The 18,816-nt window shown below is 49.9% G+C and overlaps 1 protein-coding gene across 2 annotated transcripts; it reads left to right on the top strand.

The window, feature by feature from the left end:
• Nucleotides 1-521: 521 nt before the first annotated feature.
• Nucleotides 522-16,143, top strand: ABCF2 (ATP binding cassette subfamily F member 2). Of its 2 annotated transcripts, none has more exons than XM_068549700.1 (15): nt 522-848; nt 1,516-1,717; nt 7,020-7,232; nt 7,717-7,899; nt 7,985-8,156; nt 9,318-9,413; nt 10,374-10,476; nt 12,042-12,137; nt 12,305-12,424; nt 12,513-12,602; nt 12,972-13,082; nt 13,724-13,786; nt 13,993-14,121; nt 14,604-14,807; nt 15,518-16,143. In XM_068549700.1, exons 2-15 carry the CDS (start codon nt 1,558-1,560, stop codon nt 15,653-15,655), a joined length of 1,878 nt encoding a protein of 625 aa, XP_068405801.1. In that variant the 5' UTR covers nt 522-848; nt 1,516-1,557; the 3' UTR covers nt 15,656-16,143. The 2 variants fall into 2 exon arrangements, with proteins under 2 accessions (XP_068405801.1, XP_068405802.1); XM_068549701.1 differs by lacking the exon at nt 522-848 and adding an exon at nt 973-991.
• Nucleotides 16,144-18,816: the final 2,673 nt, after the last annotated feature.

Genomic DNA, 18,816 nt, shown 5'->3' with positions numbered 1-18,816 from the left:
TTTTAAACAGTGAAAAGTTAACGGGCAAGGAAAAGTAACGGGCAAGATCACGTTGGTAAATGACGATAAAGCTAAACTCAGAAAAGAAGTCTTGTTTTTTACTTCAGGGCCCTCCCCATCAAATTTACGTGGCTTGGATGGAAACCTAACAATTCTGGAGTGGGTAGGCTGAGCAGCCACGGTTCAGGAACAACGTTCCGCACCTTCTAAAGTTTGGTTAACGCTGGGCCAGCCTCTAAAACCTCAGTTTCATGGAACGAGGACACATTTCTTTCATGGAGAAATTCTGTTCTTCGCATCATCTTCGTAGTGATGAGCGTCTTCCCGTCCCTCTCACCAGCCGGCTCACGCTTCCTCCTCCTCCCTCCTCTTCGTTCCCCCATTGTTTCGACCCATTCCTGCCTGATGCCTGCCGGGAAGTGTAGTCGCTCGCCCTGCTGTCTGAGCTGGTTGGGCGGCCCTATAAACCCGGTATCTCCGCAAAATTCCTCAGCTATTCCCGAGGTAGGGTAGCCTGGAAGGTGCAGCCACTCATCCGAGGAGCCAGCTGGGATTTGCAGTTTCCAGTTCCCGCAGCGCGCCGCTGGCAGAGGGCTCCTGGACTCCAATCTCCCCAGCCTCGCGCATCCTGATGACGTCGCGCCGGCCCGCGAGGCCCCTGGAATCCGCGGTAGTTCTCGAGGAGGGTCTCAGGCTCGGCAGCCACGGCTGGAGGACGACACTTCCCAGGAGTCTACGCGGCGGCGCGCCGAGAGCCGCGCGAGACCGTGATTGGCTAGTGAGCCGGCCGCACGCGGAGGAGCTCAAGGAGCTGCTCTGTTGCGACAGAGGCCGAGCGGCGAGGCCCAGTGAGTTGGGGGAAGGGGCGCTGGGGGCGGGGGGGGGGGGAGGGTGCTGGCCGGTGAGGGGGAGGGGGGACGAGAAGAGGGAGGAAGGACCGGGCTGGGATGGAGGCGGCTGCGCGGGAGAAGAAGGGGCCAAGGGAGAGACGGTGACGGGCGGGGGCTGGGGAGGTTCGGGGGTTGGCGAGTGAGGAGACCCCGAGGGGACTCACGGGGGGGGTGCACGAGGGCGCCCCGGGAAGAAGCTGGACCCGACGGCCAGCTGGTGTGGAGGGGGACGACGGGGAGGAGGCCGGAGGCAAACTGGAGGAGGAAGCCCGGGAAAGTGAGGCGGCCGGCTGGAGCGTGGAGCGCCAAGTTGTGGGGAAACTGGAGACCGGGACCTGTGCCGAGGGGCCGAACCCGGTCCCTAACTGGAGGCCCTGAAAGGAGGAGCGTTTCCAGAGTGAGGCCGTCCGTGGGGATTGGTGGACAGAGCCCGAGGGAAGAGCTGTTGAGATTAGAAGAGCGGCCGAGGATCCGAATTGGCTTGAGAGATCCTGACAGAGTTGGGAGCGACTAGGCTGGGACGGAGCTGGGATCAGAGGCTCGCTAGGCAGTTCCTGAGAGGGATGGAGCCAGGCCCAGGCATTCTGCGGAAGTTTAGAACCTGGGGGTGTTTGCCTTCCTTCAGGCTTCCTGAAAGAACAGTAACGTTCCCTTGTGGTTCATCACCATGCCCTCCGACCTGGCCAAGAAGAAGGCAGCCAAAAAGAAGGAAGCTGCCAAAGCACGACAGCGGCCCAGAAAAGGACATGAAGAAAACGGAGATGCTGTCACAGAGCCACAGGTGGCAGAGGAGAAAAATGAGGAGGCCAATGGCCAAGAGACCACAGGTGAGTTGAGGGAGAGGTGGGTTCCTGGGATGGTTGCTCGGACAAGCCCCAGCTGGAATCAGAGTCCGGATGCTGGGGGCACTGGAGAATATATCTGGTGCCATGAAACTTTTCATGATGAACCAAACCAGTAGAGTTGGAGCTTGATCAAGGAAACTGAACACAGAGTTCTCACATACTCAGTGGCAAGCAGATATGGGAGTGGTTGTGCTGCCTTGCTGCTCTGTCTTCTAGACTTGGAGAAGAAGGTCAGTTCCCTGCCCCTTTCTTAATTTCCATTTCTACACATGAAGGTCAGTGTGCCAGGCTCCTTACCACATGATACCCTTGTCCTCCCAGCGGCAGTGGCTGTACCAGCAAGACAGAAACACATGAGTTGTTTTATGGGTTTTTCTTGGGAGAGAGATGCCTTTCTGTTATGAGCGCTTCTCAAGTGTTAGACACTGTGCTGGAAACTAAGGCACTCTAAGCACGCTCTGCCGTCTGATAGCTTGCAGTCTAGATGGGGAAGCAAGGCAGTGTGTGATCAAGAGTATCCCCGGCCCTTGGCAGTCTATCCCAGCCTTCTTCCTTGCTCCCTGAAAACACTCTGAAGAGGTCTTCTCCATCGACTCTTGTTGTCCCTTGAATAGTCACCACATTTGTCCATTTACACACTGAGGTTCTAATACCACAATTTTTGTACTAGCTACATTTGACATTTCTCTCAGGGCCCAGCTCAGGATGGTGAAATCTTTCCCAGTCAAACCTGACCTCAATAATATTGCCATTCACTATACCCCTATACTATCTGTAGTGTTACTTTTTTTTTTTTTTTTTTTTGGCCGAGCTGCACAGTATGTAGGATCCTAGTTCCCCAACCAGGGGATGGAACCCACACCCCCTGCAGTGGAAGCGTGGAGTCCCAACCACTGGACCGCCAGGGAAGTCCCAGTGTTACCTTTTTATGTTGTGCCTTCTGTTTCTTCACCTAAATTGCTTGATCTTTGAGTGCAGAGACCACGTCTTGTGTAGTATATTTTTTTTGCCTGATCGGCCTTGCAGATAGAGATACTAGGTAAATGTTTGAAGAGGAGAGGAGAATTATTAATGCAAGTTACAACGGACAGATAGGAATTCAGAAAAGGGAGAGTTAAAAATGATTGAGAGGAGAGAGTTGAATGGTAGGAATTGTCTCCAAAATAAGAATTATGAGAGAAAGCTAGTGCAGTAAAGTCAGGCCATGGGGATGTTTTCTTCCTGGCCAGAGTGGTGGAGGGATGGGAAGTTAAGAATGATAGGAGTGAACGAGCAGGCTGAATCGTGATCTGTAAAGTAGACAGGGTTCCTCTAGGTCCTCAGGAACAATGGTTAAGCAGTATCTATCATCAGCTCTGTAGGTACTTTCTGGATGAATTGGAAAAATAGAAAACTGAATCCCACTTTGAGACTATTGTCCACTGTTCCCATTACAAATTTCTTCTTCACCTTTCTTCCTAGGAAACCAGAATTTCTCAGGGGGAACCCAGCTATGGTATCCCTATCTCAGTAATAAGGGAGCTTTGGTTTTCACCCTGCTTCCTCAGGGAGCTACTCTTCTGAAACATGAAATCTGGTTTTCTTGCCAGCTCTCTCAAAACATTTCTTATTACCAGGGACCCAGGGTCATTTCTGCTTTGATAATTAATGGGTCATCTGTTCCCTCTCCCAAGACTGGGTCCTCTCTCTTCTCTGAGTTTGGAATTACTTAACGCTGCAGGTCACTGTTCTCCAGCCTTTACCTGTTACCATTGCCACATGGCCTTTAGGTAGTGAGGTACGGAAAGATTAAGATAAATATCAAAGAAAGCGGCTTCTGGCAGACAGTTCAACCTTCTTTAGAAAGTGAGACTCTTCAAGACAGGCACTAGAGTTCAGCTGGTCCCCTTGTTTGGGGAATGAATAGAAAGGGGCTGCTTGTGAAGTCTACAGTATTCTCTCTGATGAAGTTTATTCCAGAATCCTTTCTGCATTTATTCAGTGCTGTTCACTTACTTTTTGAGTCTGTTTTGTGGGATGCTGTAGGCTAGGACAGTGAGGTCTAAGTCTTAATTTTAAAGCTCAGGAGATAACTTAGGTCATAGATGGCTGTAAAGTGGAAGAGATCAAGAGAAAATGGTATACAGTAGTGCCTCGGTATCTGCTGGTGATTGGTCCCAGGACCCCTGTGAACACGCAAATCCACAGAAGCTCAAGTCCCTTATAGAGAATGGTGTATGTAGTATCTGCGTATAACCTAGCATATCTCTAGATTACTTGTAATACCTAATACATTGTAAATGCTATGAAATAATTGCCAGTGTGTGGAAATTTTGGAACTCCTGGAATTCTTTTTTTTAATCCTCAGTTGGTTGAATTTGTGGGTGCAGAACTGTGGATGTAGAGGGTTGGCTGTATAGCTTTCCCTTAATTTTGATCTTCTTGCCTGAGCAGATAGAGATATAGACCACGGATTGGCAAACTTTTTCTGTAAAGATCCAGATAGTAAATATTTGTAACTTTGTGGGCCATATGGTCTCTGATACAGCTGTTCAACTTCGCCATTGTAGTGGAAAGCAGCCGTAGACAGTATGTAAATGATGGGTGTGGCTGTGTCCCAATAAAACTTTATTTACAGAAACAGGCAGTTGGCCAAATCTGGCCAGCCTTTTTTTAAGCCACCCCCCCTCCCAGGCTAAGAATGCTTTACATTTTTTAAGTGGTTACGTTTTAAATGGTAATGTATATACCTACATAATAGTTTTGATTTTTGTCACTTGGGCTGTAAACCCTAAAATATTTACCATCTGGCCCTTTAAGAAAAAGTTTACCAACTTCTGATCTAGACCATAAACTTCTCCCTGTACATCTTCTTCTCAACATCTAGAACAGGGATTGGCACAAAGCAGGGCTGTGGGAAGCCTGGTAACTCAACTGTGTAGAAAAGAGACTTTTTAAATTCCTCTCATCAGTCAAAACAAAAAATTTGTTCTCCATTTGAAAAGTACAGGCATACCTTGGAGATATTGCGGGTGCAGTTCCAGACCACCATAATACAGTAAATATCAATATTGTGGTATCAATAAAGTGAGTCTCACACGAATTTGGGGGTTTTCCAGTGCATATAAAAGTTATGTTTACGCTATACTGTAGTTTAGTGAGTATGCAATAGCATTATGTCTAAAAAAACAATGTGTGGGGACTTCCCTCGCGGTCCAGTGCTTAAGACTCCGTGCTTCCAACGCAAGGGGCACGGGTTTGATCCCTGGTTGGGGAACTAAGATCCCACATGCTGTGCGGCGTGGCCAAAAAAATAAAAAACAAAAAACCAAACGAAAAAAAAAAACACTGTATGGAATTCCCTGGCGGTCCAGTGGTTAGGACTCTTCGCGTGCACTGCTGAGAGCCCAGGTTCAATCTCTGGTTGGGGAACTAAGATCCTGCAAGCCACGTGGTGCGGCCAAATAAATAAATAAATAAAACAAAACAATGTACGTACCTTAATTTAAAAATATCTTATTGCTAAAAAAATGTTGGCCATCATAGTAGTAATATCAAAGATCACAGATCACTGTAACAAATACAATAATGAAAAAGTTTGAAATCGTGACACAGAGACAGGATGTGATCAAATGCTATTGGAAAAATGGTGCTGATAGACTTGCTTGACGTAGGGTTTCCACAGACCTTCAATTTGTAAAAATTGCAATATCTGTGAAGCACAATAAAGCGAAGTGCAATAAAACGAGGTATGCCTGTATTCATCAAGCAGTTACGTATAACACAGTGTACTGGAAGCTGAGGTGGACATAGAGTGACTGCCATCTGTCTGGCAGGACAGTCCCTGCCCTCGGATCTGACTCCTTGCAGGCAGAGCAGGTTCAGCAGCAGGGTGGGTATAGCACCAGCAGTGGTAATCTCCCGACAGGATGGGGTATTTGGAGAGTGACCTAAGACTAACCATCACACCCTTGAAGTTGCTCTCCCCACGCCTGCCTGTCTGAGGACGGCACCGGGCTCTCTTCCCCCTTTCTACTCCATCTTTACTCTTCCTAAGGACAAGCACGTGGGCTTTCTCATTTCAGGTGTTCTACTGTAAGGTTACCATGGGAAAACGGGTAAGGGTAACAAAGACTAGAAAATTAGAAGATTGTCACGGTAGCGGATCCTCATGTGTAGTTTTTGACTCCTTCCTGAAAAGGTTAATAGATCACCTTACTCTCTTTTGGAAGAGACTTACCAAGACTCCTTCTACCCCCATTTCTGTCCCACTTTCAATAATACTTTGTGGGCGCTTGTCCTTTATGGAAAGGTAGGATAGTGAAATAGTTAAGGTCATGGCTTTGGGGTCAGACAAAGCCTGGTTCAAACTCTGGGTCTGTCACTTACTAGCCTTTTTGACCTTGGCTATATTATTTAACCTCTTCATCTATAAAATGAGGGTCCTAAGTTTATCTTGTAAGGGTTATGGGGATTAAATTAGATGGGGAATGATAATGTAGTACAGTCCCAGGCACAGAGTAGACTCAACAACTATTAGCCAGTTAACGTTAGCCATATATTAATAGTTCTTCCCAGCCTGAAAATGTAGTCATGCCTGAAAAACTACAAAGGCAGAACAGCTAGTCTTTTGTCTCATGGTCAGTTTGCGTCACTGAAACCCTCCAGACTTGGAACTTCTGGTTTTCCCAGCCTTGGCTCCCCCTGCCATTGATCCCTGTGTGCATTTTCTCATACTGGTCCCTTTTGGGCAGCATAGCTTCTTGGAAGCACCATCTGGAAGCTCTAGGTCGTGGAGTAAGACGCATTGCACCTCTATAGCATCTGCTTCATTTTGGGCATTGGTACTAATTCTTTAACACATACTCATGGAGGACAGTTTGGAGTTCTAGCCATTCCTACCATGCATCGTATCATCTTAGAACAAGGAAAGTTAGAATTAAAAGGACAAGTTGCGAAGTAAAAAATGCCCGTGAAAGCAGGATACCAGGGCAGATCTGTATGCAGTGTACACCCTGTTTAAAGCTTGTGAAACATCTGAGTCAGCTCAACCTGATCTTGAGCCCAGGTCCTTCAGGGCATGCCTTTTTCAGCCTTTGGATCTTTGTATGATAATATTTGGTAACTTAAAGAAGGGCAGAAGCCACAAATGCCCAGCCAGCGGCCTGAACCCTGGACCCTCAGATGAAAAGTCTGATGCTCTACTGACTGCTCTATCCAGATGCTCTGAGACGTGCCTTTTCGTGTACGAGCTTCATCTGTCTCATAGCCCTCTTCCCAAACTGCTTTTGTTTTCTGTCCCCAGAAGTGGATTTGCTGACCAAGGAGCTAGAGGACTTTGAGATGAAGAAAGCTGCTGCTCGAGCTGTCACTGGCGTCCTTGCCTCTCACCCCAACAGTACTGATGCCCACATCATCAACCTCTCCCTCACCTTTCATGGTCAAGAGCTGCTCAGTGACACCAAACTGGAATTAAACTCAGGCCGTCGTTATGGTCTCATTGGCTTAAATGGAATTGGTGAGGCCCTTGGAAAGTGAGGTGGGAGGTATCTCTCCTTGGCTCGTATGTCACTCAGCAAGTATTTACTTAGCACAGATATGTACAAAGCAAGGAGTTTATGGTATGGGTGGGAGACCAGGTATGCCCAGGGAAGAGGAACTAGCAATATAGAGCAGTCACGTGATAAGCACCACATGAGTAGTTGTCGACAGTAGGTGCTGGAGAAGTGGGTGGGAGGGGCGGGAGTAGCGGTGCGTGAGGCGGCTGTGGATGAACAGACTTCACAGAGGAGGGCTGGGACAAGAATTGGAGGAAAGGTGTCCCGAGGATGCGGGCAGGGATGGGGGGAATCGTAGGATTTGAATGAATGAAAGGGAGGAAAGTACTCAGACAATGATGAGGTCGTGGTGTGGCTGGAGCGGAGGGGCTGACGTAGGAGAATGACAGGCAGAGCTGTCCTGAGCGTCCACTTCTCTTCCTGTGCTCTGCCTGCCCCTCTCAGGGAAGTCCATGCTGCTGTCTGCTATTGGGAAACGTGAAGTGCCCATCCCTGAGCACATCGACATCTACCATCTGACTCGGGAGATGCCCCCTAGTGACAAGACGCCCCTGCAGTGCGTGATGGAAGTCGACACAGAGCGGGCCATGCTGGAGAGGGAGGCTGAACGGCTGGCTCACGAGGACGGTAGGGCTGCAGACCCGGGGCCCTGGGGGCGGGCTTCCTCCCGGGAAAGGCCCAGGGAGCCTCACGGGCCTTGCGCTGTCCGCAGCGGAGTGTGAGAAGCTCTTAGAGCTCTATGAGCGACTGGAGGAGCTGGACGCTGACAAGGCGGAGATGAGAGCCTCACGGATCTTGCACGGACTGGGCTTCACACCTGCCATGCAACGCAAGAAGCTGAAAGACTTCAGTGGGGGCTGGAGGATGAGGGTTGCCCTCGCCAGGTGAGTCTCTCCCTCCTCGACCCTCTGTAGCACCCCATCTGTCTCAGCGTTTAGAGCAGGGTTCTAAACCAGTGGAACTGTTTAGAACAGGGTTGATGGTCAGTAAGTGCCAAATATTGACAGTGTGGAGGGGCGGGGGTGGTATACCTGAGCTAAGGAGTGAGCTTCCTGACTGAAGTGGTCATTGTTGGACTTCCGGCACAGTGTTTAGGAATCTGGGACCAGCCCTAGGTAAATGGTAGAGTAGGTCTGTTTCTTTCTTTCCTCTTGACTCCTCTCCCACCGTTTTTTGTGCTTCAGTCCTTCTAATTCTTGCTGTTTAAAGATAAAATGTTAGACAGCTATTAGGATATCTGTCCTTCTTACCCTCTTGTGACCTGGACCCGAAATGAGTTTCTGTAGATCATCGTTCCCCCACCAAACCCCCAGAAAGTCCCCAGTTAAAAGAGGTGGTTACTTACCCCGCCAGTCTCTGCCAAGTGCATTGGTGAGGCTTGATACACTGCTTTAGCAAAGCTGCTTGTGTGCCTTAGAACATGAGAGCCGTGGTTTCACGTGCCAGCAAGGATTAGCTGCCTCAGATTCACCTAGGGAGCTTTTAAAAATACAGATTTCCTAGCCTCTTCAATCTGTGCTGGAGTCAGAATGCTGGAGTTGGATGTCCGGAAATCTTATTTCTAACAAGTGCTGCGGATGTGGTGACCACGTGTGGACCCAGCGTTCTCCCCTTGTTTCTCCTGTCTTGAGATGCCACCTCAGAAAAGAACATTCTTTGGCCTCCTTGCTAGAGTCTGGCAACCCCACCAGTTAGGTTTAATCTGAATACTTTTTAGTTGAGCAGTTTACTTTTTCTGTATCCTTTTGTGTTCCCGATGGTCACCAACCTCAGTGTAAAAGACTTGTAGACTCATAAGGACTTTTACAGGCTTATCTCCAAACTGCATCTTCCCCCTGCTTTTCAGCTGTTTTCTGCCCTTTAACCCCCACTCTTCATCTCTGGTTTCTCTCCTAGTTCTCACCTTTCCCCTGAGGTATAGAGCCTAGAATTGGTTTCAGAACTCAGTGCAGGCCTGACCGGAATTGCAGGTAGCAGGCAGGCTGTCCCCTCCTGCGTAGCACCCATTACACTGAAGTGGCTCTGTCTCCTTTCCTGTTCTTCAGAGCCCTCTTCATTCGGCCCTTCATGCTGCTCCTGGATGAGCCCACCAACCACCTGGACCTCGACGCTTGTGTGTGGTTGGAAGAAGAGCTAAAGACGTAAGGGGGCGGGGCTGGGGGTGTAAGTGGGCAGGTCCTGAAGGGGGAGTTGAGCAGAGTCCAAGGCAGATGGATGCCCAGGACCCACAGTGATATTAGAGCAGTGAGAAGTGGACTGAAGTGGGGCCAGAGTGAAGGCCAGATTGAAAAGGTGGTAAGCATCTTTAGGGCAGGCCTTTTTGTTTTTGTTTAGTCTGAAATATGTGGATTTGTCTGTTTTACTCTTTTTGGTTTTTCCCATTATTTAAAATACGATGTCTTTATTACGACAATATTTTTTCTTAACTGTATTTATATATATCATATAAACAGGGATTCCCATCTAAGATCATGATGCAGTGACAAAGAGAAAAATAGCCCATATAGCAGTGGTCCTATGGCTAGAGAGCCAGATAACCTGGAATATCGCCCCAGTTCTAGAATAAGGCTTTCCATGGTCTCTGCAATGACTTGGCACCTTCTTTAAAAAGCCGAGCGTGGTGATTTTTACTGTGCCTATTCCAGTTCTTCCCACCCATGATTTTAGATGTGTTTATGGGTGTCTGTGTGCATACACTTTTGATGTTACCATCACGGTTACTGCCATCTCCACTCCATTCTTTTGAAAATTAGAACAGGCTGCTCTCACCTTCTGAGATGCCCACACTCTGTCTGTGGGGTGTGTTTCTCTCTAAGTAAATCCACGTCTTACCTATCAAGAGAAAAGAGAAAATTAGAACAAAAGTTTGAGGAAACTCAGACTGTCTCACCATACTTTGGAGGGCATCAAAGTGTTCTTACAGGCAGATTGTGCACTGGCGGCTTAGGTGCTAAGGACTGGGAAGTGGCGAACAAATCTAAAGGATGCCTAGGCGTAAGGACGGGAACAGATGCAGGTTTTCTGGGCCTGACATTCGGCCCACCTGTTGTGAACCATCTGCCATTCTGAGCGCCCCCCTGACTGATTCTCTGGCTTTGCAGGTTTAAGCGCATCTTGGTCCTCGTCTCCCATTCCCAGGACTTTCTGAATGGTGTCTGTACCAACATCATTCACATGCACAACAAGAAACTGAAGTATTATACGGTGAGTGGCCCCAGCTCCTCCACAGTAACCTCTGTGCTTACCAGTTCCCTGAAGTTCTCCTTTAAAAAACAAATAGACTTAGCAGTCCTTTTCTACGTATTGCTATAAAAAGATGTGGACAGGGAGTTCTGCACCCTGTTTTATTTTGGTCCCAAAGTAATTGCTTTCAGGCCATAGGCCACGGATTGGCAGCCTGTGCATATGGTGTATGTTTGCCTTGTGCAAAGAGTTTGACTTTTCATGGTGCCCGGGCAGGCCTTGCTGCTGTCTGCCTTCTTGAGTGGCTACTTAAACCTGCTTCACGGCAGCCAGCACAGTACCCCTCCTTCTCTCCTTCCATGAAGAATGGGAGCCAGGATCTCAACAGCCCACTTTTCTGCCTTGCCTTTACATTTTTTCTATTTCAAAAAACGTATCAAAAAATGAAAAACAGAAGTTCTCTTTATTCATGGTTGTACTCACCATGGGAGTATTAATAGTTCTCTTACATAGTCTTTCAGAAATTTCACACATACTTGCAAGCGTTTGTAGAAGATTTCACGTATACTTATCACAGTTGTAATCTTAATCATTCTCTTCTGTAGGTTGCGTTTAAAATTTAATTTGTCTTGGACTGCTTTCTGTATGAGTATATATAAATCATGCTCATTTTTTCCAGTGACTACGTAGTATTTCATTGTGCGGCTAGCCTGTAACTCATTTGTCAGACCCTTTTCGATGGATGTTTAGGTTGAGTCTAGTTTTCTGCAGATAGAAACCATGGCAGTCCACAGCGCAGGGTTCGCCAGGTCCTAAATCTGATGGGTCTGATGTCTTCCCACCTGGAGGAAGTTCTTGTAGTCTGCATGGGGGCTTCAGTCTCTAGGGATGGGGAGTAGAAAGAGGTGCTCTTGGAAGGCTGTGAGCCTCTAGATATCTGTTTGACAGTGGCTTTCAGGGCTATTGCCAGCGCTGTGGGTGTCTTTATGGCTAACCTGAGGATTTGATCGGGAGCCCTGCTCTGGCTGAGCTAAGAATGAGAGGCACACAGTTCGGAAGACCTCAGGTTCTAGATTAGGATATGCTTCTTTAATGCACTTCCTCTTTCCCTACTGCACAATCTTTTTTTTTTCTTTTTTTTACGTTATTTATTTATTTATTTTTGGCTGCATTGGGTCTTCATTGCTGCACGCGGGCTTTCTCTAGTTGCGGCGAGCAGGGGCTGCTCTTCGTTGCGGTGTGCGGGCTTCTCATTGTGGTGGCTTCTCTTGTTGCGGAGCACGGGCTCTAGGCGCGCGGGCTTCAGTAGTTGTGGCACGCAGGCTCTAGAGTGCAGGCTCAGTAGTTGTGGCACACGGGCTTAGTTGCTCCGCGGCATGTGGGATCTTCCCAGACCAGGGCTCGAACCCGTGTTCCCTGCATTAGCAGGCGGATTCTTAACCACTGCGCCACCAGGTAAGTCCCCTTACTGCACAGTCTTAGAACCAGGGCCAAATGAGATGCCATCTCACATCCCCCTGAACCCTGAGTGAGAACCCAGGACCGAGGCTAAAGCTGCCCGTCTCGCCTGGTGCACTTTCCTGCAGGGTAATTATGATCAGTATGTGAAGACACGGCTGGAGCTGGAAGAGAATCAGATGAAGAGGTTTCACTGGGAACAGGATCAGATTGCACACATGAAGGTAGGGCGATCGTGGAGCCGAGTTCGCTTTCTCCAGGGGAGTTGGGTGAGGGTGTGTGGGGATTGAGGGGTGCTAGAGAAGACATGTTCGTCAGTTTCGACCATGCATTTAAGATGAGTTGTTTGGAGCCTGCCCACACTCCTCGCCCCCTCTCTGGTCTCTTTCAGAACTACATCGCTAGGTTTGGTCATGGCAGTGCCAAGCTGGCCCGGCAGGCCCAGAGCAAGGAGAAGACGCTACAGAAAATGATGGCATCAGGACTGACAGAGAGGGTTGTGAGTGACAAGGTAGGTTCTGGCTGGGTGGAATTAGGCGGCCTAAGGTGAGGTGGATAAGAAAGGACCTGACTTGATAAATGCCCTCTCTGTTTCCTAGACACTGTCATTTTATTTCCCACCGTGTGGCAAGATCCCTCCACCCGTTATTATGGTGCAAAATGTCAGCTTCAAGTATACAAAAGATGGGGTGAGTACTTGGGTGTGGTTGCGAAGCTGGGGTGCATTTTCCAAGGTAAGTGGCAGCTGCCGAGGAGAGCCTCCTGCCCTTTGCTGAGCGCGCCCGCTGACCCACGCGGTGCTGGGGATTTTTCAGGTGTGGCCCCCTGGGGCACCTAATTGAGGGACTTAGAGTAGAAGCCCCCGCTCAAGTACTTGGAGGGAAAACTGCTCAGCCGGGCTGGTGGCTGGAGGCAGGGGGTTGGGGTCCGCGTGAGAGCTGCCGCCCTCCTCACTCCCACCTCCTCCGGCGGTGACTGGGGACTTGGCCGGGTGAGTCTGCAGTCAGGCTGACCAGCAGCCTAGCCCCGTATCCCTTTCTCTCTCACACCCACCTCAGCCTTGCATCTACAACAATCTGGAGTTTGGTATCGATCTCGACACACGAGTGGCGCTGGTGGGGCCCAATGGAGCGGGGAAGTCCACTCTTCTGAAGCTGCTGACTGGAGAGGTATGGTGCCACGCTGGGGCGAGGGACTCCGGGATTGGATGCTGGTGCGCCTGCGGGAGAGGGAGGGGAGGCCGGGGCCACTGCTCTTAGAGGGCCTGAGCGAGCCGTCCTCTGGGGCGTGTGGTCTCACTGGGTAGGGCTGAGGTTTGGGGCAGTTTTCTCAGAGAAACCGGAAGGGGGGGTCTGTGTGTGTGAGAGCGTGGGTGAGAGGGAGAACACATGCACGCTCTCAGCATCTTTCTGTGGTTTCATTCAGAGCAATTAGAATACAGAAACGCCTGTGCGTTCAGAAATATGCTTTTGCTGTAGAAAATATATGTCGCACCTATACCCAAGCCCCTTGTTCCGCAGTCAGTGCGCCATACAGTAATCCAGCGACTACTCAGTAGGTTGTGTGGCGTGTGTCTGTGCCTCCCTTGAAAGCACCTGTTTCAGTATACCTTCCTAGATATTTTTAGAGTGGCCAGAATAGCAGTTTGTGAGGCGGTGGTGTAGATTCAGTTCAGGAAGTTGTATGAGTCTTGTTCAGTGCGAACATGTGTTTGTTTCCCCTCTCTGCCTATGTCTGCTTCTGACCGGGGTTCCTTTTCTGTGTGCTTATCTTTCCACTTTCTACTCTTTTTTATTTTTTTTCCTTCTAGCTACTACCCACAGACGGAATGATCCGAAAACACTCTCATGTCAAGATAGGGCGTTACCATCAGGTATAGTCCTGGCGGGGAGTGGGGAGCGGGGAGTTACCTAGGGTGTGGGAATGGGGCTGCATGTGACCAAGTCAGCTCCTAGTTGCCTCTGGAGTCTTGAACAGGTCCCTAGGTAGAGGTAGAGAGGTACTCGGCAGGAAACCCAGCAGGCTTCCTTTTGAAGTGGGACACCAGCCACATCTGGGTGGGTCCCTTTTTTCCTGTAGCATTTACAAGAGCAGCTGGACTTAGACCTCTCGCCTTTGGAGTACATGATGAAATGCTACCCAGAGATCAAGGAGAAGGAAGAAATGAGGAAGATCATTGGGCGATATGGTCTCACTGGGAAACAGCAGGTCAGTGGAGGGGGTGTGGGAAGAACCCCAGGTAACTGGGAGGCTATGGCTGGATGGTCCGCCTTTCCTCTGCTCTGGGTTATTATGCATTGGAGCACTTAGGTCTCAGGGGAGGGGCGAGGATAGCGTGCCAGTCTCTGACGTGCCCTTGCCCCCCTGACTAGCGGGGTGAGCCATTGTGCTTAGAGGCAAGGGAAACTGAAACCTAGCAAACAAGTTCCTGGATTCAGGTCTCAACTGTGGGTCCCCTGGATTGCTCCACTTTATTAAGATTCTGTGTCAAGACGGCTTCAGGCTTCCAGATGTATCCCTTTTGGGTCTTGAGAGACCGCCAGCTATGCCACCGTCTTGCTGTGTGACCTTGGGTCTTCCTGAGCCCCACTTTCCGTGAAATGGTGACGACAGAGGAGCCGTGGGGAGAGGTGAGTTGCGATGTGTGGTGAGGGCGACACCAGCTTTTATAACTGGCCGGTTGCACGCAGGTGAGCCCGATCCGGAACCTGTCTGATGGGCAGAAGTGCCGAGTGTGTCTGGCCTGGCTGGCCTGGCAGAACCCTCACATGCTCTTCTTGGACGAGCCCACCAACCACCTGGATATCGAGACCATCGACGCCCTGGCGGACGCCGTCAATGACTTCGAGGGTGGTATGATGCTGGTCAGCCATGATTTCAGACTCATTCAGCAGGTGAGGCTTCTGGCTGGGTGGGAGGCATAGCAGAGGGCATCTGAGAGGCAGTTAGGTAGAGCACCGTCATGGCACGTGGAGGGCACGTAATTCATGTTGACTGTATTTGGAAAGTGGACTCAGGACATAGACAGGGTGGACAGGGCCAGATCTTACGGTTCTTTGGGAAACTTAGAAAGCCTTAGTAGAAATACTTGAATTCTTCAGTAGCTATTTGGGGCTTTTAGCCTACTTGGCATTGTTGGCCAAAATGGGCAAGGGAGTTGGGTAGAGAACAGGGTGCTCCTTCTGTGGTTCCAAGATTCTTCAGCCTAGAAATAGTATCATACTAGGGAGACTCTGGATTAGACAGAGGGCTACTGCTGGTCATCAGTGAAAAAGCTGCTGGTCGTTTCTCTGAAGCTTTCAAGAAGATGGGGTGGAGAAAAGGAAGCTGAGAGTGAAGTGTCTGAACAGATCTAGGTCCTGCTAGGGAACTGGAAATCGGGGTGACACAGCAGGTCCTGGCTTGGAAGCCTCCAAAACCTGCTGGTTACGGTACTCTTGGGTTAGGCCAGCCCTAAGAACGTTGAGGTAGTGAAACTGAGCTGGCTCTGGGCCTGGGCGGGAGGTTATGGGGTTTTCTTCCCAGAATCCCCTGGGAACAGTCTCCTGGGCAGGGATGAGAAGGATACTGGTCAGGATCATTAAGTCTAGGATTTGCTTTCTAGGTTGCACAAGAAATCTGGGTCTGTGAGAAGCAGACAATCACCAAGTGGCCTGGAGACATCCTGGCCTACAAGGAGCACCTCAAGTCCAAGCTAGTGGGCGAGGAGCCCCAGCTCACCAGGAGGACCCACAACGTGTGAGCCCTTGCCGGCCGGCCGGCTGGGCCAGGCCCCTGGGGCCGCACTCCTGCATTGCTGCAATACTGCTCTCCAGCCCCTCCCCCCACCTGCCTTAGCTGCACTCTGTGATCTCATCTACAGCTGGACAGTGCCTGTCCGTCTCCTGTCCTTCCGGTTACTTTTGTCCACGTCTGGACTCGGCTGGCTCTTCCTGCCGGCTCCTTGCTGGTTCTGACCCGATAGTGATGCAGCCAGAGGCATCTGAGGGTTAACCCAAGGGCCCGTGCCCTGGTTTGGCCTGTGAAGGAGCTTAGGATCCTCGTTTTCTGGGTTTTGGTGATGTTGGAGGAATACCTCCCAGCCCACCACCCCCATTCCTTTCTGCTTCTGGTTTGGAGCTCTGGACCAGGGCCTTAATCCTGGTCGGTTTTTAAATAATTATTTAATGGTGTAACTTTTAGACCTGTGTGACATCTACAAAGCGTCCAATAAAGAGAGAAGCAGCCATGGTCCCTGTCTTCCTTCTTGGGTCTCTAGGCCCTTCTCCCACTCCTGCCTGCAGTGCCAGCATTCACTTTCCCTCGGCACGAGCTGGGGCAGGAGTCGGCGGGCTGGATGCAGCCTGAGGACTAGCCCACAGGCACTGGAAGAACTCTCTTCCCTCTGATCTGAAATTGTGCCTTTTCAGGGACTTCCCTGGCGGTCCAGTGGTTAGGACTCTGCGCTTCCACTGCAGCGGGCACGGGTTCGATCCTAGGTTGGGGAACTAAGATCCTGCATGCCGTGCGGTGCAGCCAAAAAAAAAAAAAAAAGGTGGAATTGTGCCTTTTCTTAGGCCAGTGGCTCACAAACATTACCATGCATCAGAATCACCTGTAAGTCTCGTTCAATCACAGATTGCTGGGTGTTGCCTCAGAGTTTCTGGTTCAGTAGGTCTGGGGTGAGACCAAGAATTAACAATGCTAAGAAGTTCCCCAGTGATGCTGTGCTGCTGGTCTGGGGGCCACACTTTGAGAACTGCTCTCCTGGAGCATGTTTTTCAGAGTGGTCTGAGGCTTTGCTGCTGCTGCCTGTGCAACACTTGGGACGTTGGTTAAAAACGCGGACTCCTGGGCTTCAGGCCTATTGATTTCAGTTGGTGGGATGGGCAAGATGCAGAAATGGTCAGGAGTCTGCATTTTCACACTGATGTTTGTGAACTACTGTTCCTGGTGGGATACAGGAAGTTTTATCATTTTATCTGTCCACAACCTTAATTTTCATTAGCGCTATATCTGTTTTATTTCCAAGCCAGGACTTTGCATAGCCTGTCTTGAGTTTTAATAGCACTTCCAGCCTTTGTGCCACCAGGCTTCTAGCCTTACCGATGTGGATTCATCACTCCATCTCTGAAACCTCAGCAGCCATCCCTGTGGGGAAACTTATACACAGCCGTGATTTTTCAGTGCCCATCATAGAACATCTACGACTATGTAAAACAGGCAAAAAAAAGTCCCAGGGCTTCCCCAGGTGGCACAGTGGTTGAGAATCTGCCTGCTAATGCAGGGGACATGGGTTCGAGCCCTGGTCTGGGAAGATCCCACATGCCACGGAGCAACTAGGCCCGTGAGCCACAACTACTGAGCCTGCGCGTCTGGAGCCTGTGCTCCGCAACAAGAGAGGCCGCGATGGTGAGAGGCCCGCGCACCTCGATGAAGAGTGGTCCCCACTCGCCACAACTAGAGAAAGCCCTCGCACAGAAAGGAAGACCCAACACAGCCATAAATAAATAAATTAAAAAAAAAAAAAAAAAGTCCCAGATGGTGTCTAAATCCCCAAAGAGCTCTCGATCTAATGGGAAAGCCAATAAGACAGAAAGGGCATAAATCAGATGTTAAATTGTGACTTAGTAGGATACACAGAAGGCTGTAAAAGGGAAGGAAGTTTCTCGTGAGTAGCTGCCCAGAAAGGTGGGATTGGTGCTCTAACTTGAAAGGTGAGTAGGATCTCAGATGGCCGTGGAGTCCAAGAGCTGCCCCGGGCGGAGGGAACAGAGTAGCAGGTGAGGAGCTGCAGCTGAGTCCGAGATTCGCGAGGCTGGAGTAAGGGACTAGGACTCCCACTCCGCCCTCTGACCCCAAGGGGCCTGGCTTGGCTGCTTTGTGCCTCAGGTGGGGCCCAGACAAAAATGGCTTGTCAGTCTGTCCTGAGTATCCAGAGACTTGGTTAGGAGGATAATGGGAACAGATGAGAGCTGCTACTTTGGCCAAGGGAGGGTCTGGGTGTGTTAAGAAACCCCGTTGAAGTCTGTTGGGGTCTCCAGGGATGGGAGGGCTTCAGAACCAGAGGAACAGACGTAATAGGCTAGTCAGCTTGTCCAGAAAAAAAGGCAGTCTCAAGATTTTTTAAGAATGCTTAAGGGCTTACCTGGTGGCGCAGTGGTTAAGAATCCGCCTGCCAATGCAGGGGACACGGGTTTGAGCACTGGTCCTGGAAGATCCCACAAGCGGCGGAGCAACTAAGCCTGTGCGCCACAACTACTGAGCCTGCGCTCTAGAGCCTGAGAGCCACAACTACTGAGCCCGCGAGCCACAACTTCTGAAGCCTGCACACCTAGAGCCCGTGCTCCGCAACAAGAGAAGCGACTGCAATGAGAAGCCCGTGCACCGCAACGAAGAGTAGCCCCCGCTCGCCGCAACTAGAGAAAGCCCGTGCGCAACAGTGAAGACCCAACGGAGCCAAAATAAATAAACTAATTAATTATATAAAAATTTATATATTTAAAAAAAGAACGCTTAAAAATCCCACAAAATACATATTTCTACAAACACCTAAAATTAGGGCCTTATTTTAGATTAAAAACTGCCCTCCTGGTCCTCCAAACCCTAGGCTGTAGCTGGATGTTGGGAACTGGGAAAAGGGGGGCTTGGTGAGCTGGCGATTGCTCAGGCCCACCTTCCCCCACGACAGGTGATGCTCGTCTTCACTCCCTCCCCACCTCTTGATTGGGAAAACCCTCTTCCCCACAGCCTGGACTTGTCACCTTGCTCCTGGTTTCTTTTTTCTTTTTTATAAATTTATTTATTTATTTATTTATTTATTTTTGGCTGTGTTGGGTCTTCGTTTCTGTGTGAGGGCTTTCTCTAGTTGTGGCAAGCGGGGGCCATTCTTCATCGCGATGTGCGGGCCTCTCACTATCGCGG

The sequence above is a fragment of the Eschrichtius robustus genome, chromosome 8 (assembly GCF_028021215.1).
Source record: "Eschrichtius robustus isolate mEscRob2 chromosome 8, mEscRob2.pri, whole genome shotgun sequence".
Lineage (NCBI taxonomy): Eukaryota > Metazoa > Chordata > Mammalia > Artiodactyla > Eschrichtiidae > Eschrichtius > Eschrichtius robustus.
Note: the sequence above shows the minus strand (reverse complement) of the source record. Positions and strands in the feature narration are given on the sequence as shown.